Source organism: Oenanthe melanoleuca, chromosome 12, assembly GCF_029582105.1.
Source record: "Oenanthe melanoleuca isolate GR-GAL-2019-014 chromosome 12, OMel1.0, whole genome shotgun sequence".
In the NCBI taxonomy this organism is placed as follows: domain Eukaryota; kingdom Metazoa; phylum Chordata; class Aves; order Passeriformes; family Muscicapidae; genus Oenanthe; species Oenanthe melanoleuca.
Window position 1 is genome coordinate 790,427 of NC_079346.1, and position 25,812 is coordinate 816,238.

The 25,812-nt window shown below is 52.2% G+C and overlaps 1 protein-coding gene across 2 annotated transcripts in view; it reads right to left on the reverse strand.

Annotated features, from left to right (window-relative positions):
* The window catches only part of GRM7 (glutamate metabotropic receptor 7), a 184,750-nt gene extending 160,569 nt beyond the window's left edge, over window positions 1-24,181 (reverse strand). For both annotated transcript variants that reach the window (XM_056501854.1, XM_056501853.1), the window contains exon 1: window positions 23,588-24,181. In XM_056501854.1, coding sequence (XP_056357829.1) covers window positions 23,588-24,097 — 510 coding nt within the window. In that variant the 5' untranslated portion in view covers window positions 24,098-24,181. The remainder of the gene's footprint in view (window positions 1-23,587) is intronic.
* Between the last annotated feature and the right edge of the window lie 1,631 nt (window positions 24,182-25,812).

The window sequence follows — 25,812 nt, forward strand, 5'->3', positions numbered from 1 at the left end:
GCTGCCCAGGAGCTGCAGGGTGCAAACAGCAGCACAGCCTGTCCCTGTCCCAGCTGTGCCCATGGGGACTGAGAGGGGCTCAGAGCCACCTGCAAGGGGGGACTCACTGAAATGGGGGTGTCACAGCCCCTGGGGACTGAACTGAGGACTGCAATGGGGGTGTCACAGTGTCACAGCCCCTGGTGCCCACAGGGGGTGTCACAGCCCCTGGGGACTGCAATGGGGACTGCAATGGGGGGTGTCACAGTGTCACAGCCCCCGGGGCTGCAGGGATCACCCAGGTGACTCAGAGCAGGGCAGGGCTCAGCAGCCTCTGTGCAGCCCAGCCTGGCACAGCCCTGCCACGCCAGTGAGCAGCTGCCAAGGGCAGCTGTGCCCGAGGCTCCCCAGCGCTGCAGCTGCAGCTGTGGCTGTTCTCTGGACACAGAGAGCCCAGAAGGGCACAGGGCACGTCAGCAGGGCACTCCAGATCCCCTGGGCAGACTGAGCCAGGGCAGGGATGGATGGTGTGGGGAAGGAATTGTTCCCTGGGGGTCAGACCCTGGCACAAACATTCACTCTGTCACAACAATTCAGTTCCAATTTCACCCAGACAGTGCCCAGAGCAGCTGTGGCTGCCCTGGATCCTGGCAGTGCCCAAGGCCAGGCTGGGCACTGGGACAGTGGGAGTGTCCCTGCCATAGCAGGGGTGGCACTGGGGGGGATTTAAGTCCCTCCCAACCCAAACCATTCTGGGATTCCACGACTGTGACAGTAAATTTGACAAGATTATGAACCAGAGTTCTGTGATCCCATAGGATGCTCCTGGAGTTTCAGCACAGCTGTTCCCCCCGAGCTCCCCTGGTCACACAGGTGGAGCAGGAGCAGCCCAGCCCTGCTCCAGGCAGAGCAGCACCCCTGCTCTGCATATCTGCTAAACCAGATTAAATACTGCTTAGTCACTCCCAGCAGCCATGGGAGAAGTGACCCAGAAATCAGTTGGAAAACATGACATGTATTCAGCATTGCTTCTGCTGCCAGACATGGGTGAAGCAGCCACCAGTGAAGAAAAAAAAAAGATTAATTTCTCCCTCCATTGCTCTCCTTCACCTCCTAACATGAGTTTCTTTCACATTTTAAGATAGTAGAACTTGTTTTGCAAAATTAAACACACACACAGCAATTCCTCTGTTGTGCCTCTGGAGTCACCAAAACCAGCCAGGATTTGCCCACATGGCAAAAATTCAAGTCCTAATTCAGTCAATTAAGACATGAAACCGCCTCGATTCAGCCTTTTATGTAAGCACTCACTCAGGATAAGGCTGGATCAGGCTTAATCCACTTCCAGAGTGAGCTAAACTGAGCCCAACTCTTCCACACAAAGGGCCAATGGCATTTAGTAATCTGACCCTGCATTAATTATGACCTTGAAATTGTGTTTTGGTCTGGAACAGGCCACAGCCATGCCCAAGAACATGCAACAGTGGGAGGTTATTTTATTTTAATGCAAACAGTCACAAGCTCAGCCAAGACCCAAAAAATCCCCTTGGAGCATCCCAGTCAGTTCATTTTAACATTTCTTCACTCAGTTATATTTCCAGACAGAAAGACCCAGTAGGAGCATATTTAATCTGAGCAGCATCTTGTGATGATTTATGTTAATTGATATTTAATGGGGTAATTTTAGCCTGGTGCCATTAGCTCTGAAACCTGAGAGATTAGAAGGATCTTGCAGTGTACAGAGAAAATTGTGAAGGCAGAAATGCTGAAGTCTCTAGAAACACTCAGGCAGATCTTCTGCAGAGTGGATGAACAGAGATCCTTGAGCAGCAACATTTTGGGAATTCCTCCTCCTTGCACTGGAATGATGGGGAGGGAAAGGGAGGGAGCACAAGAATGGGAACCTGAGGGGTGCAGGAGTGAGCTCAGCACATCCCAGCACAGGAGCTGCCATGAGGAGCCACAGAAACACCAACCTGCAAACACTGACATGGCATTTTAACTCTCCCTCAGAGCAAGAAAAAAAATCACTAAATCAGATCCTGCAGGTCCTTCCAGCCTGGGAGATGTTCCCACACAGCAGAACAACCCCTGAACAGTGACTCACTTCACATTATTTGGCTTTTTTAACAGCTCCCTGTTGATAATTGCTCCACTTTCACACCATTTGGGAACCCAGCTGAGGTGGGTGACCACGTCCCTCAGTGCCAGCTCAGCCCAGCCTGAGGCTGTGCAGGGCTCTGGGGCTGGAGCAGCCACCAAGGGTTTGTTCCTTCCTTCAGCAAGGGCAGGTCACTCAATCTTTTCCTCCTTATTTTCCCCTTCTCCGTGTCAGGATCACCTCAATCCTTTGTACTGCATAATGACAAACCCTTCCCTCCCCTTCCCCTAACAGGGCTGGTTATTTAAAACACTTTTAAGTACATTCCTTTGATTTGTACATTAATATTCTCCAGGCAGGGAAGAAAATAGGACAGAAATAGGCCTTGCTGTAATGCAGGCTGCTCTTGCCCACTGCTCACAATTGGCACCCTGTGGAGGGCACACAGAGCTGTCCCCTGGGGCACCTGCCCAGGTGAGCACTCACTGCAGCATCCCAGAGCCTGCCCAGAGCTGCACACTGAGCCCAGCAGAACCCCAGCCCTGGCAGGGTGGAACAGACCCCCAGCAGCACTGGGATCACTCACCAGGGCAGCAGAGGTGGAGCAGCCCTCAGGGCAGCCCAGCTGTGACCACTGATAAAAGATCCCTGTTAATCACAGAAGTATTGGGGTTTGGATAAACCAGAATGCTCAGGTCTGAAATGAAGCATGACACTAAAGAAAGGGAAATATATGATAAAATCATTGTGTTTTAAATCCCCCTGTTATGAATATTATTTCTAAGTTGTATCTAATACCAGTTTGCAAACTAAAGCTTTCCCATGATTTTGCAAAATCAGATTTCCTGCCTTTGTGTAACCAATTGCAGCCTATCCACTGAGACCAGACTTCCCAACTTCTGTAATTCCTTATCTACCAAGACCAGATTCGTGTCTGTGAGACTTCATGTTGTCCAGACATCCCATGGATTGTTTTTCTGACCACCACTGCTTACCTGGCAAAATTATAGCAACAAAAAAATAATTATTGATTACTACAGGAAAACCAGACTATAAAAGAAGCTGCAAACCAAAGTTTGGTGGAATGTGGAGTGAGCTGTGACCCCCCCCATGTATCCCCAGCACTGCATTGCTCTGTCTGTATAAAATAAATAATCTGAATTTTGCTGGATATCGAGATTTTGTTTCTCACTTATAACACCAGCACCACCTGAGTGTTGGGAAGGATGAACCAGGAAGACCTTACCAATATGAATGCTCAGATTCTGAGAATATGGAAACCATGAGCCAGATTGAAATGAAAGCCACTTTTGAGATACCAAACTCAGTTACTGAATAACTATAAGACAATAGGATGGGCAGCTGAAAGTGATCCCCTCTTGATAGAACAATGTCTTCTGCTGGAGAGCAGCTCCAAAGGTCAGAGAAGACTTGCCAGGGTCCAAAGAGTAATTTTTGGAGTTTAAAATATAACACACTATGGTAATGTAAGGATTCCTATAGGCTGTATGTAAATGCCATAGAATTTGTATCTTGTGTTAGATTGGTTAGTGGCAATTAGAATATTCATCATAGAAGATTTATTGTGCTGTAAACAGGAAATCGCTCTCTTGCTTTTACTCTCTTACCCTGCTTGCTCTTCTCTCTCTCTCTTCTCTTCCCCCCATTCTCTCTCTGTCCTGCTCTGGGCTGAGGCTGGCAGCTCTTAGCACGACTCTGTACACCCAGGCCCTTACAATAAACTGAACTGTAACTCCAGCTTGTACAGAGAGTAGGAGTTTTGTCCCTGTGTCTGTCCCTACACACAGACTCCCACACCTGAGTTCATTTTTACTCTGCCTGGAAAGGTTTGTGACCTGCCCAGCACAGCACCCCTAAACTGCCCCCAGCCCTGCTGAGCCCTTCCCTCAGAGCAAACATCCACTCTGTGTCACAACAACTCACTTCTGGGCTTGCTCAGCCAGCACTGATTTATCTGAATTATCTCATCAGTCATGGAAAACAAAGATACTGTCATGACATGCAGATTGGAAGGAGAAAGGCATTCTGTGTATGAGGGAGGAACCACAACATGACAGAACTCCCAGCTCAATGCCCTCCTTGTAGGGAAACACTCAATGCATCATTTCTGATCAATTGTACTTTCAAGTCACTTTCTTATTTATGGATGACTGAGGAAACACTTGAGCTGGCAAAATAATTCACATTTGTTTGCACAGACAAAACCAAATTTAATAATGCAGCCCTTTTCTTAAAATAAATAAAGTCATGCATTACAAAACGTGCATTTAGAGTCATTCTCTGTAGAAAATTCACAGCATGAACTCCAAAGTGCTCCTTTCCCTCCTCTGAAGTGAGAACCTTTTCCAGTGTGTGCGTGATACACGTCACACTCCACTAACAAAAGCAGCAGCACCTGAATTTCTGTTGCTCCTACAAATTTGGATTCATTAATGGCAAAAGTTCCAGAGCAAGGTCCTGGCAAAGCCTCTCATCAGGGAGCAGGAGATGACTGAAAATTCCTTCTGCCAATCCAAGGGGCTGTGGAACAGACTGGTGAGGGTGAGGATGGGAATTACTGGGGACAAAGTCAGACACCTCACAGCAGGAGAGAAACACTCCTGGGAACTCTGAGCCATATAAAAGCACTGAAACACCCCTGGAGAGGAAAGCTAAAGGGCTTTTACTGGAGATAATGTGCCAAGAATCAATCCAAAGAACAAACTCTGAAAGCACAGACATCACAACAGCCAAAAACCCATTCTGCACCAGCAGCAACCACCCCAAACCAGCTGGAATTATTCCCACCTACACCCAACAACCACCCAAACCAGCTGGAATTATTCCTACCTGCACCAGCAACAACCACCCCAAAGCAGCTGGAATTATTCCCACCTACACCCAACAACCACCCAAACCAGCTGGAATTATTCCCACCTACACCCAACAACCACCCCAAACCAGCTGGAATTATTCCTACCTGCACCAGCAACAACCACCCCAAAGCAGCTGGAATTATTCCTACCTGCACCAGCAGCAACCACCCCAAAGCAGCTGGAATTATTGTTACCTACACCAGCAAGAACCACCCCAAAGCAGCTGGAATTATTCCTACCTGCACCCAACAACCACCCCAAACCAGCTGGAATTATTCCTACCTGCACCAAAAAACCACCCCAAAGCAGCTGGAATTATTGTTACCTGCACACAACAACCACCCCAAACCAGCTGGAATTATTCCTACCTGCACCAGCAACAACCACCCCAAACCAGCTGGAATTATTGTTACCTGCACACAGCAGCCACCCCAAACCAGCTGGAATTATTGTTACCTGCACCAGCAGCAACCACCCCAAACCAGCTGGAATTATTCCTACCTGCACCAAAAAACCACCCCAAACCAGCTGGAATTATTGTTACCTGCACACAACAACCACCCCAAAGCAGCTGGAATTATTCCTACCTGCACCAAGGTTCCTCCCCTGGGCTCCTCTCACTCTCCCCTCCCTGCTCCTCTCTCATTTATCCCCTCTCTCATTAGCCACCACTAATTGGGCAATTTCCCCACCCCTGGCAGGACTCAGCCCCATTTCCCCACCTGCTTTTCCCCCTCCCAGGACACCTGGGGACATTTCCATGTTCTCCTTTCTTGTCCTTTCCAAATCAACATGAAATTCCTCCTGCACTGGTATTTTGGGTTTCCAATTGAAGCCCAGTGTTGTCAGTGAACAGCAACAGGTGCCCAGGACATCCCTTCACTCCTGATCCCAACACATAATTATTTTTGTGGATCCTTATGAATTTCAATTAAACCCCAAACCTGATAATGTTGCAGTCATATACAACCATTCATTTATATATATTTATTTTTAATACATTTTATGTGTGCCTTGCATTTAATTTTTGCCCCCAGATGCTCTTAGGGGGATTTACACAGTTATTTTAATAGTCCTAATTTTAAATTCATTGAAATGAATTTATGCACCTTCAGACTGAGCTCATTCAGGCATTTACACCACAGTAATGAACTGCAGGACAGCACTGTAGACACAGAGAGAAATTCTTTCCTTCTGTATATTATATTTCTAAATTCAATCGTGGGGTTCATTGACATGCAAAGAGTCCAGGGACCTTTGTTAAACGACGACATTTAACAATAAATGTTTGAGAAGATGCACATTGAGAAAGTCTCTCCTGTTTGAATGTCAGGAAATTAGAAATATTCTAATGAATTCCATTTTTTCACATCTTTCATCAAAGCCTTTGTAAAAAAGGTCACTATCTTCACTTGTTATTTTGAAAAGCCTCCTGCAATTTGCCTTCCTGCTGTAATTAGAGGGAAAGTTCCCACAACAATCCAGGGGGACTCTTCTTCCTCCTGATTGTCAACAAATTTCAGCATCCAAAGGCAAAAATGATGAATTTCAGAGGCATAATGAGGCCGATGGTCACAGCCAACATTACATAAAGTATTTGCATTTCATGCTTTCTCTGAACCAGGAGCTCCCTGAAGTCTGCCAGCCTGAATATGCTGAGATGAATTATTATTTTATTGACATTTCCACACTGTTTGAAGCCCCTTTGCTGGATCTGACCCACATTTCAAAGAGGCTCCACTCCCAGCTGCAGGAGCTCGCTCCCAGCCCCGGTTTTCATCTCCTTATTGCTCATTCAGGCTTCATCCCAGCCCCAGGAATCTTTGATGGCTCGGGGTAGCTCTGGGTTAATGCAGAATAACAATCAGCACCCTGTCCCCAAGCAGGGCTGTCCCCAGCCCTGGGATCACCTCAGTCCCACCCAAATGGGAACATCTGGTGCTTGGTATGAACAAAATCCACCTGCAGCCTGCTGGCAGCAGCTGGGAGAAGCTCAGAAGGTCCCTGGCAGTGTCCCAGGCCAGGCTGGACACTGGGCTTGGAGCAGTGGGACAGTGAAGGTGTCCCTGCCACGGTGGGATTTGGTCCCTCCCAACCCAAACCATTCCATAATTTCTCTTTCCCTGTCACTTCCAGCAGGCTCCAGCCCTGCAGGGTGCTGTAGCAGCTCTGTCAGGCCTCGTGCAGGGTTTCTTGTGATTACCAAGAAATCAGGCCCTGAAAAATAACTCCAGACTTTCCATCTGCATTTAAAAGTCAAGTTCAATCTTCCCTTATTACAGCTGCAAAACCCCTCGCTATCTAATTCAGATAAAGTAACAAAGCTGCACTTCCAATGATTGGAACTAAATGCAGTTAACCTTAAAAAGTCACTTTTACAAACAGAGCAGATTTATCTGGATTTAAATTTTAGTTCTTGTGCAAAGGCTTAAGAACAGGTTCCTCCCCATTATTCAATTTAACAATAATAATAAAAACCTCCATGACAACTATAACAAAAAGACTCTGATAAAGCCTGAAACCTTTTGGATAATGAAACATACAATTTCCCTGGTTGAAGCATAATTCCCCAGGGAACATTTTAAAAAGGATACAGAAGAGCTGTCGTCTCCCAGTTGTTAATGTACAGAACCACGTGTGAGAACAGCACATGGGAGAAAAACCAACTTGGAGAAAAGCTAAAGGAAAGATCATGGGTGGGAGAGATGAGACAACTTAACTGCAGTGTTATTAGTGTTAGTGTCATTGGGGCAATTAGAGTCATTAACATGGGAAAGGAGGAAGGGTCCCTCAGCCCAGGGGGGTCTGGGCCATTCTGGGGTGCAGATCCCTCTCCAGAGCTGGCACTGCTGCACCCCTGGGCATCCCAGCCCCTCCCTGCATTGAAAATCCAGGATCTCCTGTCCCTGAGTCCATGGAGGGCAGAGAAGTGACACCCAGGACAGCAGCACTCGGTCACTGGGGCTGCTCCTCCCCAGCTCCAGCCACAGCCCCCAGCATTGCCCATCAATGTCTCGGCACCGCCTGCCAGGGAGCAGCAAGTGCACAACAGAGACTGGGAAATGGAACAAGCACTTGGCAAGGCAGAACAACCAACCATGGATGGATGGATGGATGGATGGATGGATGGATGGATGGATGCCAAAATAACCAACCATGGATGGATGGATGGATGGATGGATGGATGGATGGATGGATGATGGATGGACGATTGATGGATGGATGGATGGATGGACAGATGGATGGATGGACAGATGGATGGATGCCAAAATAACCAACCATGGATGGATGGATGGATGGATGGATGGATGGACAGATGGATGGATGCCAAAATAACCAACCATGGATGGATGGATGGATGGACAGATGGATGGATGCCAAAATAACCAACCATGATGGATGGATGATGGATGGATGGATGGATGGATGGATGGATGGATGGATGATGGATGGATGGACAGATGGATGGATGCCAAAATAACCAACCATGGATGGATGGATGGATGGACAGATGATGGATGGATGGATGGATGGATGATGGATGGATGGACAGATGGATGGATGCCAAAATAACCAACCATGGATGGATGGATGGATGGACAGATGGATGGATGCCAAAATAACCAACCATGGATGGATGGATGGATGGATGGATGGATGGATGGATGGATGGATGGATGGATGGATGCCAAAATAACCAACCATGGATGGATGGATGGATGGATGATGGACAGATGGATGGATGGATGGATGGATGGATGGATGGATGATGGATGGATGCCAAAATAACCAACCATGGATGGATGGATGATGGATGGATGAGGGATGGATGATGGATGGATGATGGATGAATGCCAAAATAACCAACTATGGATGGATGGATGGATGGATGGATGGATGATGGATGGATGGATGGATGGATGGATGGATGGATGATGGATGGATGGATGGATGGATGGATGGATGGATGGATGGATCCAAAATCACCAGCTCAGGCCCTGGATTAGGGAACAAACACAGGAGAGGGTTGGGAAGTGCCAAATCCCCCAGCTGAGGTCAGGGATGGTCTCCAGCACAGGAATTATCCTTCCACACTTCACTTTTTACTACTTAAGATTTTATTCATCAGCTTTTTGTATCAATGAGTATTTTTACACAGAGAGATCTCTTTACTTTTAACATGTCTCTCTTTACTTCTCCAAGTGCCAAAATGAATGACAATTTTTACATTGCCTATAAAATATATGGGTCACAAGCTGAGGTTCTTTCCTGGTCTGGGGAAAGGCGTGGGAAATGTGCTGAGCATCTCAGAGCACATTTAGCTGCTGTAGCCATTGTATTTGTGTGACTTTTAATATCCCAGCTCCTGCAGCCAGGAGTTGCCATGAGAACCTCCACTCTCATTAAAACAACTGCTCTACCATGGGTTTGTGTTTTGGGGTTTGAGGCAGGTCTGTGTCTGCCAGGTTTTAAGAAATTTTTTAAGTATTTTTGCTTTCAGGCTAGAGGGCTTTTTTACAAAAAATGCCAGTTCATGAAGTGCAGAGAGTGTGATCACATCTTAAATCAAGCAGATGGTCCCACTCCTCCTTTTGCCTGGATCTCTCTATTTGTGGCTTTTGGCTGCTGTCTCACGGAGCTCAGAGGTGCTGCTGGCCACAGCCACCAGCCAGGCTGTGACCTCCAGTCCCCAGAATCGTGTTCCTGTCAACAAGGTGTGAATTTAAAATCCCATTTGGAGAGACAGAATGATAAAAATGCAAAGTGCTGGGGAAAAATCAACTCATTAACGTGAGAAATCAATTCTAACACAAAGACAGCCCAGAACCACTGGGATGTGTTTGTCTGCTCTGGGATGGATCCACAGTGCCCCCAATGCCCCTGGGCTGGGTTTTGGCATCAGTGAGCTGGGCTGGAGAGGCTCCAGCACGAGGTTTGGTGCAGCTGCAGGAGCAGGGCTCTCCTGAGCAGGGGGATCAGCCTTGGCAGCAGATATTGCAGATCTGGATCCCTCTGCCCTGCCAGGGAAAGGCTCTGAGCCTCAGGTGGGATCCTCCCAGCTCTGCTCAGCCCCTCTGGCTCCTGCCAGCCCAGCCCAGCCCAGCACAGAGATTCTGTTCTGTCCTGACACCCCAAACACTCCCAGATCCATTCCCTCCATCTCTTGGCAGCACCAGCACATCCAGCTGAGCAAACGCAGCACCAGCTGATTGCCAAAATCCTGGGCACGTTCACCAAAATCCTGAGCACATTTCCCAAAATCCTGGGCACGTTCACCAAAATCCTGAGCACATTCACCAAAATCCTGAGCACATTTCCCAAAATCCTGGGCATGTTCACCAAAATCCTGGGCACGTTCACCAAAATCCTGGGCACGTTCACCAAAATCCAGGCATGTTCACCTAAATCCTGAGCACATTCACCAAAATCCTGAGCACATTTCCCAAAATCCAGGCATGTTCACCATAATCCAGGCAGAATTCCAACAGAACTCCTCTTCCCAAGGCTCAGGGGGGAAATGTGGGGCTGGTTATTTCTGGCAGATTTTGTGTCTGTCCCTGAAGGAACACGAGCCAAACCCCAAGGTGACAAATCCACTCCAGGCAAACCCAGCTCTTTCTGCACTGTCACTGCAATAATTTTATATTTTCACTGTTGTATGGGCAGGGAGAGGCCAAACCCTTCCTGGCCATCTTTCCCAAGACAAATCCTTAGCCCAGTCCTCATTATGAAGGATTTATACATCACAGATGAGTTCCACACCCATTTCTATCACAGGCTGTATTTTACAGATCAAAAACCCCCAAACAATGCCTTCCAGATCTGTGTGTTCTGTCTGAGATGCTGCAATGAGGATGAGCAGCATGGCTCTAAGATAAAACAGGAAGGGCTTTGTGGCTTTGGCATCTGCCACAGGATTCAGGTTCAATAGCTCAGACACCAACTGTTAAGGAAAACAGATTCCAGTTGTACCACATTCTGCTTGATTTAGATGAGCACTGGGAGAAAGATGAGGGGGAAAAGAATAACCTGCAAAGCAAAAAAAATTTAAAACAAAAATTTTTTACGTTGTTTTTCTGTTCTGACCGTGAACCTGCCAGGTTTGAGAGGCTGCAGCAGCTCCCCTGAGCTGCTCCTGTGGATGTGCCACACATCCCTGGGCACTGGGAGGTCCTGGGTACCACCAGGGGCTGTGGGAAGCTCATGGAACCAAGAGCAAGGAGTGGGATAAGAATCAGATAAAAATCAGATAAAAATGCCATCTCTGCTTCCCTGGGCTTACAGCTGGTGCTCACCTGCTGCAGGCAGGAGTCAGGTCATGCTCTGCTTCTTGAAATCAGCTATTGTCCAGTGCAGCCTGACAGATTTCCCAGGATAGAAGGTTTTGCAATCCAGAGCAGCCCCAGAGCAGCCCTGGCTTTGCCATTGCTCCCCAGCCCAGCACCAGCAGCCCCTCGTGGCACCCAGACAAGTCTGGGGAAGTTCTGTCCAAACCAGGACTAAAACCAGCAGTGCCTGTGCTCCCCCTGCATCCCCAGCACAGCCTGAGCCCATTAGGGCCAATTCCCTCTACCAGTGCTGCCTCTCCTGCCAGGCCATTTGCTCTCTGCTTGCTATTTTTAAAATTGCTCCATCTCCTGAGAGTGCTTTGCTCAGTGCAGTGACAGGCTGTCACTGCTTCCCTGTGCTCAGCATCCCAGGGAATTCAGCCAGCCTGGACACTTCCCTGGCAGGCTCCCTGCAGGGCAGGAGGCAGCTCTGCCCTGCAGCCACTGGCTCAGGAGATCCTGGAATGGTTTGGGTTGGGAGGGCCCTTAAATCCCACCCGTGGCAGGGGCACTTGCACTGTCCCAGACTGTTCCAGCCTGTGTCCAGCCTGGCCTGGGCAGTGCCAGGGCTGCTCTGGGGAGGCACACACAGCACACACTCATTGCCAACAAATTCCTCGTGAGGAAGCAGCAGAAGGCAAAGCAGAGCAGGATTTTCCAGGAAAGCATTGCCTGCAGTCTGTGCACAGAGGTGCCACAGATCAGCAGGTGCCCTGCTGGGGTTTGTAACCAATTGCTCCAACTGCTCCCAGTTCAGAGCAGGGATGCAACCCCAGCTCCTCCTGCAGTCTGTCCTTGCTGTGCTGGGCTCAGAGCAGCCCCAGCTCCAAACCAAGGGCTGGATTCCATCCTGGAGGTCTTTTCCAGCCTCAGTGATTCCATGAGTCCAGGAACAGCTCTTAGTGATTCCATGATTCCAAAGATAATCCTCAATGATTCCATGACTCCAGGACCAGCCTTCAATGATTCCATGATTCCAGGAATAGTCCTCAATGATTCCATGATTCCAGGAATAGTCCTCAATGATTCCATGATTCCAAGGAACAGCTCTTAGTGATTCCATGACTCCAGGAATAGTCCTCAATGATTCCATGATTCCAAGGAACAGCTTGCAATGATTCCATGACTCCAAGAACATCCCTCAATGATTCCATGACTCCAGGACCAGCCCTCAATGATTCCATGACTCCAAGAACATCCCTTAATGATTGATTCTATGATTCCAAGGACAGCCCTCAATGACTCCAGGAACAGCTCCTAGTTATTCCATGACTCCAGGACCAGCCCTCAATGACTCCAGACCAGCCCCACTCCATTTCTGCACGTGCTGCTGAGCAGAGCTTGGAGCCAGGCTCAGCTCCTGGTAACCAGGAGAGGCTCAGGGCAGTAACTGTGACATGGAGGGTTCCAGCAGGGGGGCAGCCAGGAGCTCCCCAGGCTGTTTCCATGCCCACACTGCTCAGGAGGCACCACCAGAACTCACTGGCAGATGGGGCAGCACAGGACATGCTGCACATTCCCAGCCCCATTCCTCGGTGCTTTTGTGCTCAGAGGTATTTTCTGCTCTTCTGAAATGCAAGGAGATTCTTCTTGAGAAAATAAGCACAGAGGTGGGAGGCTTTTTTTTTTTTTTTTCACAATTTGATTCCCCAGAAAAATGTATTTTTCACAGGTGGGAAAAAATTGTATTTGGGATTTATTTCATTTCTTCATGGATTTAATGCTCTTCACAGTTTACCTGAAATATTCCTAAGGGAGGAAAGTGGCTTTTCCAGGGGCTCCATCACCTCTGCTCTGCTCCTGTCTCACACTGAGCTGTTGGGGATCCTGGTGTGTTGCAGAAGGATTTGTGCAGCTGCCCTGGGCTGGAAAAACCCAGGCCATTCCTCATTTCCACATCTGGATGGGGATCCAAACCTCCCTGGGCACTTCCAGCTGTCCAAGGTTTGCTGGGGAATCAAAACATCTTTTCCTTTGGAAATCCTCCACTGTAGCCATAGCAGACACATCTCAAAAAGATAATTTCCATGGAAGGGACCTTAAGGATCATCCAGTTTCTCAGAGATTTTCTGTACTGCTGTCAGATAGAAAAACTACAAATCCACAAAAAGCCATTTAATTAATTTTTATTGTCAATATAATTTCTGTGCATTCAAGCCCTGCCACAAAATTACCTTTAAAAATCACTAAACCATCTCTATTAGTGCTGGGTTTTATTCCTGCAAAAATAACAACTTCCTGCCAAATCTGAGCTGACAGTTTGTCTTTATTTTTGCAGTTATTCCTGCCATTTTTTATTAAATGGAATCTGGCCTTGATTCTATCCATTAGGACTCACTTTTGGTGGGATCCACGTGGGAAACACCTCTGGGCACTCAGAGCTGTCTCTGGAGCTGCACCCCCCAGCATAAATTTGTAAAGAAATTGAAAACTTATTAATTTATATTGAGGGCATTGCAATATTTAGAAGCTGGGTGTTTTTTTGTTTTTTTTTGGTTTTTTTTAATAATGAACTATAGAAAAATTAAAACTGAATGTTGATATTTGGACAAATGTCAGCTGAGGTCTCACACCAAGTGTCACCAGAGCTGTACAAAGCCTGGCTCTCTGCTCTGGGTGCAGAAACACCACGTGGCACTATCAGCCTGAATTTAATGGCATGAAACAAACCTCCATTCTGCTGAACGCATAATTGCTGGTGTTAAAATATTTATGGAATAAGAAATTTATTAGGAAATTAGTGGTGGGTGGGCTTGCTTTGCTGTGCACAAATCCTGAAGTGGCAGGAGAGAAAACAAGTTTGCAAAGAGCCAAACCTGGGCATTTCCAGCTGAGACAACAGGGACAGATCCCTGTGTCCTTGTCATCAAAAATACTGAATTAGGAGAACTGGGATTTCATTATTGTCTTCAGCTGGAAGGGTTAAAGGAGGGTTATTGTGGAAACAACCTTCTTGTGGGGTTTTTGTTGGATTGGTTTTAGTCCAGCCTGGGAATGCAGCACTGGGGATGAACCAGAATTTACAATGAGCTCTGGTCCCCAGAGAACGTGGGCTGACACCTGGAGCCTGGCTCAGGCAGTTCCACACCCCCCACAGATCATCCATCCCCAAACCTCTGCCCTTCAGATCTCTCTTCCAGGATCAAAGGGGGAGCAAAGTCTTGCTGCAGGAACATCCCTCCTGCATTTTGTGTTGCACTCAAGCCTCAAAGCCTGCTGTGAAAACAGAGCCAGAACAAGCCAGGAAAACTTCCAGCAAAGAGGATAAAAGCTGAGCACTGAGAGGAGAAATTGCCAGCCTTTCTTGAGGCTGTGGAACATCCTCAGGAGGGTCTGCAGCAGAGCCTGGGCTGCTGGGACCAGCCTGGCAGCACAGTGCCACCAGCAGGAGTGGCTCCCTGGGAGGGTGGGCACAGTGCCCCGAGCAGCTGTGGCTGCCCTGGCTCCCTGAGGGAGGGTTCCTGCACCAAGGATGCCTGAACTGCCCGGGGGAATGAGCCCTGCCCAGCTCAGTCCCTTCCCAGCCCAGCCCTGCAGCAGCCAGGAGAGCTGGGCATGGTGCAGAGACACACGGGCTGTGTTTGCATCCTGCACAGCCTCCCACTGCTGCCCTGTCCCGTGGGGACAGCTGTGCTCTTGGTGCAGCACAGGGGGATGGGGCTGCTCCAGAGGGATCAGCATCCCTGTCCCAGCAGCTCTGTGGAACTGAACCTGAGAGCCCCTGTGCCACAGCCCCAGGGCTGCCAGAGCTGCTGCAGGGGTCCCTGGCAGGGCCCAGGGCTCTGGAGCAGAGCTGCTGCATCCCTCTGGCAGCCACAGAGCAGCTCTGCCAGGAGCTGGGCTGGGTCTGTGTCACCCCCCAAGGGGAGCCTGGGTCACAGCCAGGGCTCAGGACAGCTCCAGCTCGAGGTTTTGGCTTGGTCAGGGTTGTTGTACCTGCCTGTGAGGAGCTGCAACAGCTGTAGAGGTGTGAGAGCAGGATCTGAGAGCTGTGGCAGCAGGGCAGCTCTGGGATCACTCTGGGATCAGTCTGGGATCACTCTGGGATCACTCTGGGATCAGTCTGGGATCACTCTGGGATCACTCTGGGATCAGTCTGGGATCACTCTGGGATCACCCCAGGATCACTCCAGGATCACTCACTCTGGGATCACCCCAGGCTCACTCCAGAATCACCCCAGGCTCCCCCTAGGCTCACTCCAGGCTCACTCCGGGATCACCCCAGGATCACCCCAGGATCACCCCAGGCTCACTCCAGGATCCCCCCAGTGTGTCCCTGCCTGGGCTGTGCCCTCCCTGCCACTGCTGCCCCCTGCCCTGCTGGCACTGGCCTGCCCAGCCCTGCTCTGTCCCTGCACCCTGCACAGCCACGCTCCAGCCTCTCCGTGCTCCTCCCTGGTTCCATCCCAGCTTCAGCCTCCCCTCCCTTCGCTCTGTCCCCACACAGGAGCAGCCAGGCACAAACACAGCCTGCTGCTGCTGCTGCTGGAGCCTCTGAGGGGCTCAGTATTCCTTCACCACTTCCTCTCTCTGTTTATCACCCATGATTGGTTGTTCTGAGCCCTAACATCACCTTAATGGAGACAGGCAGGATCAAAAGGCCAAGCAGGTGAAGGGCTCACACAGGGACCAGGTGCTCCATCCTCTCCTCACCCAGCACAGCTCTCCCCTTCCCAGCCCAAGCCCTGAGCAAGACCTTCAAGCACCAGCTCACATTTACAGCATTAGTACATACATCAGTAATATCTCTGTCCATCTCTAACCATCTCTATATAAAAACACCCACGTGCACAGCCATGCTCAGAGGCATAAGCAGAACCATCACCAGGATGAAACCTTGTGACCTGTGACTGCTCCAAAGCCTCCCCTCCACCCCCACAGCTCAGGCCATCCTTTTCCCAAAAACCCAGACCAAGACGGAGCTGCTGGATGTGCCCTGAATGTGCAAACTGTGGAGCTGCAGCACCTCAGGCACCGCCAAGGGAGGGCTCCAGAGTCAGCCAGAGCCCAGGTGCTGCCCTGATCCCAAGCCCAGGGCTGATCTCCAGCCAGCAGCACGTCCCTGGGCTTGGGGAACATTTCCAAGCTCACCCAGAGGGGCTGGGAAGGGAGGCAGCCCCACCCAGGAGGGACAATGGCAGCACTCACTCAGCATCTCAGCCCTCTCCAGAGCCCAGTGGCACAGCAGGAATCCTCAGCAGCACAGCCTCAGGAGGGGCAGCCAGGGCTCTGTCCCTGCAGGAGGCTGGGATCCCTCTGGCAGCTCAGGTGTGCCCAGGTGCCCGTCCTGCACCTGCCACCAGCTCTGCTCCAACACACAGCCCATGTGCTGCCCTTGGCCACAGAATTTCATCTCTCTACAGGTGCTTTTCTCAAGAAGAGCTCCAGAAGCAGCCCTAGAAGAAGCTCATTTCCTAAAGTCAGGCTGTTTACTGGTTTTTTATTTTTTAGGGCTTGCTTGAATTTATGTGGAGAAACTAATCCAAAAATTCCTCTGTCAACTTGCTCAGAATCAAAGTGGCCTGAAGTGATTTAAGCTGGGCAGCACCCACTGCACCCCCTGAGCTGCCAAAATACAGGGCACACAGCTGGTCATTGCTGGGGTCAGTGCTGTGCAGCCACCCCTCCCTCAGTGCAGCTTTGGGATTGCTGCTCCCTCACAGGAGAACCCCTGTCTGGGTTACAACTCAGGATGTGACAGAAATGTGGATTCTGTCCCATCTGTTAACCCAGCTGGGGCAGTGCCCCTGATCTCCTGGCACACATTATCTGCTCATGGGCCATCTTTAAACCAGCTGGGCAATCATCTTTATCTTCCCACAGCCCATCCTCCCTCCAGGAGATATCTCCTGTTCATGGCCAGTGAGTCCCAGGGCATGACTGATAAAATTCCATCATCCCATGGGAGATGCTCCAGCCAGGGGAGGAGCCAAGCCTTTCCTACCCAGATAAAAACTGAGATTTGGGACACCAAGGAACCTTCTTCCCACTGGATTCCAGAGGAAAGCCAGACCTTTGCACATCATCCCTGGAGCTTCAGAGGAAACTGCACCTTCTCCAGGAGCACTGCTCCAGCTGAACCACATCTGCCCCTGCAGGAGGATGCAGCCACCATTGAATGGGACTGTGCCAACACCCTGACTGACTGACGGGTGTCAGCTTGGATTCTGACTCTGGCAGGGCTGGGATTGTTCTGTGTAATACTGTATTTCTATTTTAATTTTCCTAGTAAAGAACTGTTATTCCTAATTCCCATCTCTTTGCCTGAGAGCCCCTTGAATTGGTGATGGCTCAGAAGAGCTGCACTGCCTTCAGCAGAAGGGCTTGGGAGGAGCTCATGAATCATCAGGAAGGAGCAAAGCTCTGGAAACCCTTGTTCTCCTGGAGATCTCTGTCTGCCTGGGCGCCCTCTCACCACACTAATGACCTGGCTAGATTGGATTCCATGCTCTCCAAACAGCCTTAATTACATGCTTCGTATCTCCCAATATTATGATAAAATTCATCATAGTCCAGAGCCTGGGACAGTCAGCATTGTCACTCATTGAGATTAATTTGAATACAACTATAAATAGAAATAACAACGTCTGATCTTATGAAACAGAGGATTGTGCTGGATGGATTCAGTGCCTCCAAGCAAAACTCATTTAATAGAATAAAATATGGAACAGAGGACATGTAGTTTTGTAGTATTACTGTTATGAGATTCCAAAGCAGATCAATAATTCTTTCATAAAAATTAATGCCTTGAAATGATCCCTCCATTTGTCATTCCAGAGAGGTCACCTTACTTTGTTTCAAAGAGTAAATTGGGAACTGCACAAGTGAACTGGCTGAGAATCTGCTCTCCCCATTCCTGAATCCTCTCTCTGTCCCTCTCCAGGATGAGCATCCCTCTCCTGGCACAACCACTCTCCTTCCAAATGACCCTTTGCAGTCCCTTCTGCCTCCAGAGAGACACTTGAAAACAGATTAAGAGCCAAGATTATTGCTCAAATTGAATTTTGCCTTGTCAAGAAAATGAATGTTACCTCCAAAACACAGCGTTCCAGAGAAACACATTCACAGCACCTCCAGCCTCTCATTAGTGACTCCCCACGTGGAATTCTCCAAGTGAGGATTTTCCTGGCCTTTTATTTACACAGGGAAAATCAGATTGCACATCTCTGTGGTGCAGCCTCACAGCTGAGGCACAGCACACCATGGTCAGGGTGCTGACACACATCAGGGCCCCACTAACAACAAGGACAAATATTGAGAGGCTGCTGAAATGAAAGCTCATTCAGGAACAAAAAAACCTTTTTTTTTTTTTTTTTTTGAGAGGAGGCAATGAATTAAAGGTTGCTGTTTTCTATTTTCAGCTTTTTGTTCCATTCTTTGTGTGAGAAACCGAAAAATGTGGAGTTTCCTGAAATATCTTTTCTAAAATGAAACATTGCTTAAAAAGTATTGTCCTGTTTGAAGTGAGGAGAGGAAAATGCAGCAATCAGCTCAGGAGTTCACAATAAATCAGCACCCAGAGAAGAAATCCTGCTGAAATGTGGGAGTTTTCTTCCTGAGCCCCAGTGAGAGCCCAGGTGCATTCCAGCAGTGAAACCTCCCCAGCATCTCAGCACCTGGGCTTGGAATGGAGAATCAATCCCATGGAGTGGCCTGCATCCCACATTCCTGCAAGAATCTGGAATTGAGAGGGAGCAGCAATCAGCTAGCAGGCATTTTCCTGGGAATTAAAAGGAGTTCCTAGAACTGATCAGATTCCTCAGAAAGCAAACTCTTCCAAGGGATCTGCTGGAACCATGGGATCATACATGGCTCTGTACAATCTCACACAGCCCTGCCCTTCCTCCCTGTGCCTGCAGCATTCCTGGCACCAGCAGGCTCCAGTGCCCATTGTCCCGTTATCCCATTACCCCATTACCCCATTACCCCATTATCCCATCCCAATCCCAATCCCATCCCAGACAGCCTGGCAATTGCATTTTGCAAGAAAAGAGCAGCATCCAGCTCAGAGCTGCACTCTGAAGCTCCCTTCCTTTCCAAATAATCTCATTTTTGTGATCCCTGTGTCTGGAGCAGAAGGCGGGACTGCAAGTGTCATCTTCCTCCTTGGGCAGAAGGAAAGGAGCCAACACCCCCAGGAGATCCAGGATGCTCCAGTTTACACTCCCTTAGCCCACCTGGCTGCAAAGGTCCCTGGGGGCTCAGGAACAACAGCCACCCCTGGTAAAGTCCCACAGGGATTTGGACAAAAACAAAATTATTCTTCATTGACTCTTTCAAACTGCATCCACCAAGGACACAAACCTGAAGCAGTGATTTGTTCATTATTAAAGCCTGTCTGAAAATCTGTAGTTCTAAGGGAGCATAAAATTAAGTTTTCCAGCATTAAACAAGAAATCATGGAGCTGATATTCCCCATACTGTGAGGTTCTACTGCCAGAAAATGTGAAACAGCCTGCACTGGTTTTACTGTGGAGTTCCATTTGCAGGGAAAGCCACGGCCCTGCAAAGGAGCAGCATTTCCTGCAAAGCAAAACCAGCAGCCTGAACCCATCCTGCCTGAACTCCCTGGTGCATTTGGAAGCAGCTTCCCAAATTATTTCGGTGTTATTTTTAGGAGAGATATTTAATTTATGGCCGGGCTGCTGTTTACTGGTGTGCACTGATAGAATTGTGTTGGAAAGAAATCCCTGCCTGGGACACTCTGGGATGTTGGTGCAGGGCCATGTCCACGCTCCAGCAGCCCCAGGCTGATCCCTGCTGAGCATTAACCAGGGCTGGAGCACGAGCAGCAGGGCTGGGCACAGCCCTGATCCCAAATTCCTGCCTGGGCTGGCACAGCCCTGATCCCAAATTCTGACCTGGGATGGACACACCCAGCCCTGATCCCAAATTCCTGCCTGGGCTGGGCACACACGCCCCGATCCCAAATTCCTGCCTGGGCTGGCACACACTGCTCTGATCCCCAAATTCCTGCCTGGGCTGGGCACACCCCGATCCCAAATTCCTGCCTGGGCTGGGCACACCCCTGATCCCAAATTCCTGCCTGGGCTGAGCACACACTGCCCTGATCCCCAAATTCCTGCCTGGGCTGCCCTTCCCAGCAGGATGGGGATGGGACACAGCCCCAGGGGATGCAGCCACACAGGGCTGTGTCCCTGTCCCTCCTGCCAGGGCACTCATCCTGCTGGGTGGGGTGAAGGCAAAGGACAGAGATGGCAAATAAAGAATCCAGCCCCAAAATCTCAGCTTGGCTCCATCACACCAGCCCTTCAGCTGGGGCAGGGTTACAGCTCCCTGGGCCCCTGAGCAACCCTCCCACCCCAACTGCTCCCATCCACTCTTTTACCCAAGGAGCAGCTCAGGGGTAAGCGAGGGCAGAGGGACAGAGGCAGGACTCTGGTCACACAGCACAAACCCCATGGAGATCCCTCCCATCATTTCCTCACCCCAGGAAAGCTCCTCCAAGGCTTCCAGCAGTAATTGCACGGCTGAATTGCAGCCTCTCCCTGCTGATCCACCTGTTGGCTGTGGCTGCTGGGAGCTGCAGGCAGAGATAACAGAGCCCCCCATGCAGAGAGGAAGATGAGCAGCCCAGGGGATCTGGCCCCTGGTGGGGAGGAAGAGCCTGGAGCAGCAGCAGCTGCCTGGGAGCCCTGCTGTGCTCTGGATGGGGTGTGGATATCTATATATGTATATTTACACGGATTTTCTGCCGACATTAAGGCACAGCACAAATACTTCTCTTCCAAGATATTGTCAGAGAAGCAGAAACTCCACTAAGATTTCTTTGCAGGGGCCTCCACGGAGCGTTTGCCTCCCAGATGTGAAGGAAAAGCCAGTTTGGGAATGCAGGTAACATCCAAGAGCCATCCACCTGCCCTGACCCACTGCCCCAGGCAGAGAAACCCACAGTGACCCTGGGCAAGAAGCTGGCTGCCACACTCAGGAATTTCACAGAGTTCTGAGGTTAACAGGATTTTTTGTGATTGGTACTTGGTTTTCATCTTTCCACTAACTTAGAGCTTCTCATCCTCCCACACACAATGACACTTAAATGTTGAGCAGGTCCAGTTCTCCTAAAATAGTTCTTTTCTATTTCTCTTTGGCTGAGTGTGTTCTGGGCTGTGTTTTGAAGGAGCAGAGGACAATAGGGAACAGTTTTACAGCATGGGAGATCTGCTTCAAGGCACCTCATCCAAGCTGTAAAATACATCTTCAGTACCATCCCTCAGTATGGGCCAGCTCCTGCTTTCTGGATGATTTGGTTAAATTGCAGTTTTGAACAGATGCTTAGTCACAACGCATTAAAATATTTATTTTATATAAATATCTCTACATGGAGAAACTGTCCAAATATCTTATTTTCTGCAGACTCCACTACGTAGCACCAAAGCATGCAGGTATTGTGGCATTAACCGACAGCTCCTGGTGCCTCGGTTTCCTTCCTGAGCTGCATCTCGCTGGGGAGTGCCCCGGACTCGCTGCGGGATGAGAGCTGGAGTGGAGGAGCTGCCTCACCGCACCCTCCTGCCCGGGGGCAGCTGCTGAGCCGTCCCTGAGCACAACTTCAGCATCAATCACGGCCCTGCATCCCGGAGAGCATCGGGGCATGGAGCAGAGGGCGGGGGCAGGGAGCGATGCCGGGCACGGGGAGATGATGGGGGAGCACGGGGAGATGACGGGGGAGCACGGGGAGGTGATGGGGGGGAGCACGGGGAGATGATGCCGAGGGAGATGCTCGGGGAGCACGGGGAGATGCTGTTCGGGCATGGAGCGATGCCGGGCACAGAGAGATGCTGTTCAGGCACGGAGCGATGCCGAGGGAGCACGGAGCGATGCTGCCGGGCACGGGGAGATGCTGTTCGGGCATGGAGCGATGCCGGGCACAGAGAGACGCTGCTCGGGCACGGGGAGATGCCGGCGCTGCCAAACGAGGAGCTGTGCTTGGTGCAGCCACACAAACTGTGGGAGATTCTCAGCACAGCGCTGAATCCGGCAGCGATGCGCTCGAATCTGCCGGGAAGGGAGGCGAGCAGGGCAGAGCAGCAGCTCGTTGGGGTTGTTTCGGGCAAACAGCCAGGGCACAGCCCGGCCGGGCAGAGCAGAGGGCAGCGGGCAGCGAGGGCGGCATCGCCTGGGATGCAGCGGCCGGAGATGCACCGGCGGCCAGATGGGAATGAGGCGGCTCGGCGGCTGCTGGCAGCACCGGGTGGATTTGCCGTGAAAACCTCACAAGTTTCCAGCTGGGAAAAGCGGGGGAATCTCTCCGCCCGCTGCACAAAAATTAAAAAAAAATCCCTCCACCACATTCCGCATGCGAAGGCGTAGGACAGGGAGCAGAGAACTCCGCTGCTCACGATGCATCTGGTGGCGCTTCTGTCACTGTCACCGCGCCCGCGATCGCTGCCGAGGAGCGCCCGGCGCTCGCTGCGGGGCCCGGCGGCTGCAGCAGCGCCCGGGGGGACACCCCGCACCCCGGGGGGACACCCCGCACCCCGGGGATCCAGACCCGAACAGATGGCCCCGCACGGCCCCGGGCCAGCAGCACGAGCGGGGGTGACAGTCTCAGTGCCCGGCGGGGGTGACAGTCTCCGTGCCCGGCGGGGGTGACAGTCTCCGTGCCCAGAGGGGGTGACAGTCTCCGTGCCCGGCGGGGCGCGATGGCAGCGCACGGGGGAGAGGCGAGCGGGGCGAGCACGGGCAGCGCTGCAGCGCATCTCCCCCGCACACACTCACGGCTCTCTCATTCTCATCTCTCCTCTCATCCTCCGGCTCTGCTCATCGCTCGCTCCCCCGGGAGCTGGCGCGGCGCTCCGGGCTGCAGCCGCCCCCGCTGCCCCCGCTCCGGCCGGGAGCTCGGGAGGCACCGGGACCCGACCCTGCCCCGCACAGCCTCGGCGCCGCCGGAAAAAGCCCCTCCTGACCCTGTCCCGACCCTGCCCCGACCCTGTCCGGGCCCCCCGCGACCCCCGGGCCCCGCCAGCCCTGCCCGCACCGCCGGGATTCCGTGCGCGGAGCGCTCCGCCCGTGCGCCCGCATCCATCCCCGCCGAGCCGCCGCTCGCTCCAGCGCAAACCCAGCGCAACCAGCGCCTCTTCTCTTCCTTTCATTTTTTTTTTTTTCCTCCTTTCCCTGAGGCATTGCTTCGTGCAAATGGGGCGATAAATCCAGAAAGCGCCACGCACCGTGGAGAAGGGAGACGGGGAGGGCGGCGGGGAGGGGAAGCAGCTGCTCCGGAGGGAGGCGGATGGAGGGAGCACCTGGAGAGGCACGGGGGAGCCGGAGCGGCACGGCCCTACCTGGAACAGCCGGAGGATGTTGGCCACCATAATGGACACGGAACTTCCCGACGCCCCGATCACCCCAACTACTTTCTCCGGCTTGACGAAGACGGGCGGCTCGCCGTTGGTGCACCTCACGTCGGAGGTGTCCTTCTGGATGAGCGCCTGGACGAAGGTGAGCGACTGCTCCAGCGCGTAGGTGTCCCGGGAGCAGGTGTCCAGGATGCGGGCGCCCAGTGTCACGTTGGGCAGCAGGTCCGGGTCGCTGTTGATCTGGTCCAGGGCGTAGAGCATCGCCTCCAGCCTGTGGATGCCGTTCTCCTTCTTGATGTCCCCGCAGGGGGAGCCCAGGGGGCCCTTGGCGTGCACGGGGAAGAGGCCGCCCAGGGTGATGTCCCCCTCCAGGCGGATGGAGTGGGGCGCGTACATCTCCTGCCCGCGGGCCGCCTCCCCGAGCAGCAGCTCCAGCAGGCAGCAGGGCAGCTCCAGCAGCGCCAGCAGCCGCAGCACCCTGCCCGGCCGGCCCATGGTGATGCCGCCGCCGCCCCCGGGCGCTGCCCCGCGCTCCCCGGGGGCCGGGCCGGGCCGGGATGGCCGGGGGAGGGCTGCGGGTTCGGCCCTGCCCTGCCCTGCCCGCCGCGCTCCGGCACCGGCACTGGGCAGGACCGAGCGCCGCTGCCGCTTTAAACGGCCGGGACCGCCCGCCCCCCGCCCCGCCCGCAGCCTGCGCAGCGCCCGCCGCACCGCCCCGCCGGGAACGGGAACGGAACGGAACGGAACGGAACGGGGATGGGATGGGATGGGATGGGATGGGATGGGATGGGATGGGATGGGATGGGATGGGATGGGATGGGATGGGGATGGGGATGGGGATGGAACGGGAATGGGCATGGGCACGGGAACGGGCAGGGGGATGGGGATGGGGATGGACACCGGAACGGGCATGGGGATGGCCACGGGAACAGGGATAGAACCGCGTGGGCCCGGCCCCTGCGCCCGCCCTGCCGGGGATGGTGGCGTACAGGTGTACGGGGGAGGCGGCGGAACACGAGCGGCCCCGTTCCCCGCTCCCCGCTCCCCGTTCCCCGTTCCCCGTTCCCCGTTCCCCGTTCCCCGCTCCCCTCGGCCGCAGCCCAGCGGGGCTCGGGCAGCGCGGCTCGGGAGCGCCCGCCAAAGGCGCTGCGCGGGGGATGCTCGCTCAGCCCCGCCGGAGCATCCTCCTCCTCCTCCTCCTCCTCCTCCGCCTCCGCCTCCGCCTCCTCTCCCGGCAGGAGCGGAGCGCCGCGGGCTCCCCTGGCAGTGCCACCGCGGGGCTCGGGGACAGCCGGGGACAGCCGGGGACAGCGGCAGCTCCAGCCAGCCCAGGGCATCCAAAGCATCAGTGCGGATCGTGCCATGGGAACGAGACCGAGCCCGCCGAGCTGGGTGCCGAGGAGGAGGAGGAGGAGTTTGGATGTAACCCGTACTCCCAAAGCCGGAGTAACGCAGCTGATCTCGTTCTATTTTAAGATCTCCAGACCCGTTTTTGTTCTGCACACCCAGATCTCGAGGATGCTGGGCCATCCTGGTTTTATTCCCTTCACCCCGAATCTCTGGCACCCCGAGGGGCACCACCTGTTGCCATTCCCTTCTGACCAGCAAATCCACACCCTGGCACATTCCCAATTCCAGGCTAACGCAGGATGCATCTCTCAGATGTTCCCACCAGACCAAGCACATTTTTTGGAGACAACCTTTAATTCCTCCATCATAAATACCAGAGCAGGTGTAGCTGTGTTCATCACTCGGCCCCTGACACACTCTGGACCAGCAGAACCCCGTGTGTAGATCCTGCCCAGCCACAGGATCACTGAGTGAACATCTCCTGAAAAATCCTGTTTATCAGCTCTCAATTTCCTGCCTTTTAAGTTAAGCTCTTCCAATTGACTCTCCTTGTCACTGTACCTGAGCTCCATCCACTCTGTGCTCTGAGCTACCTACACCCAATCTGGCCCTCTCAGGCAGGAAACTAAATATAATAACAGCCTGTGCATCTCTCACTGCTGTGTTTGCCTTGGGAGAAATACCAGACTTGACGATCTGCAAGGCCTTTCCCAAGTGAAACCAGGATTCTGTCATTCCGTGCTTTCGCTGGGGTCGCTGGAGTGAGGCAGCACTGACTGAGGGCGGCAGTGAGTGTCACACCTGTGTGAGCAACATCCCCTGTCCCCCTGCACCTGGAGAATCCCTCCCCTGCTGCCAGC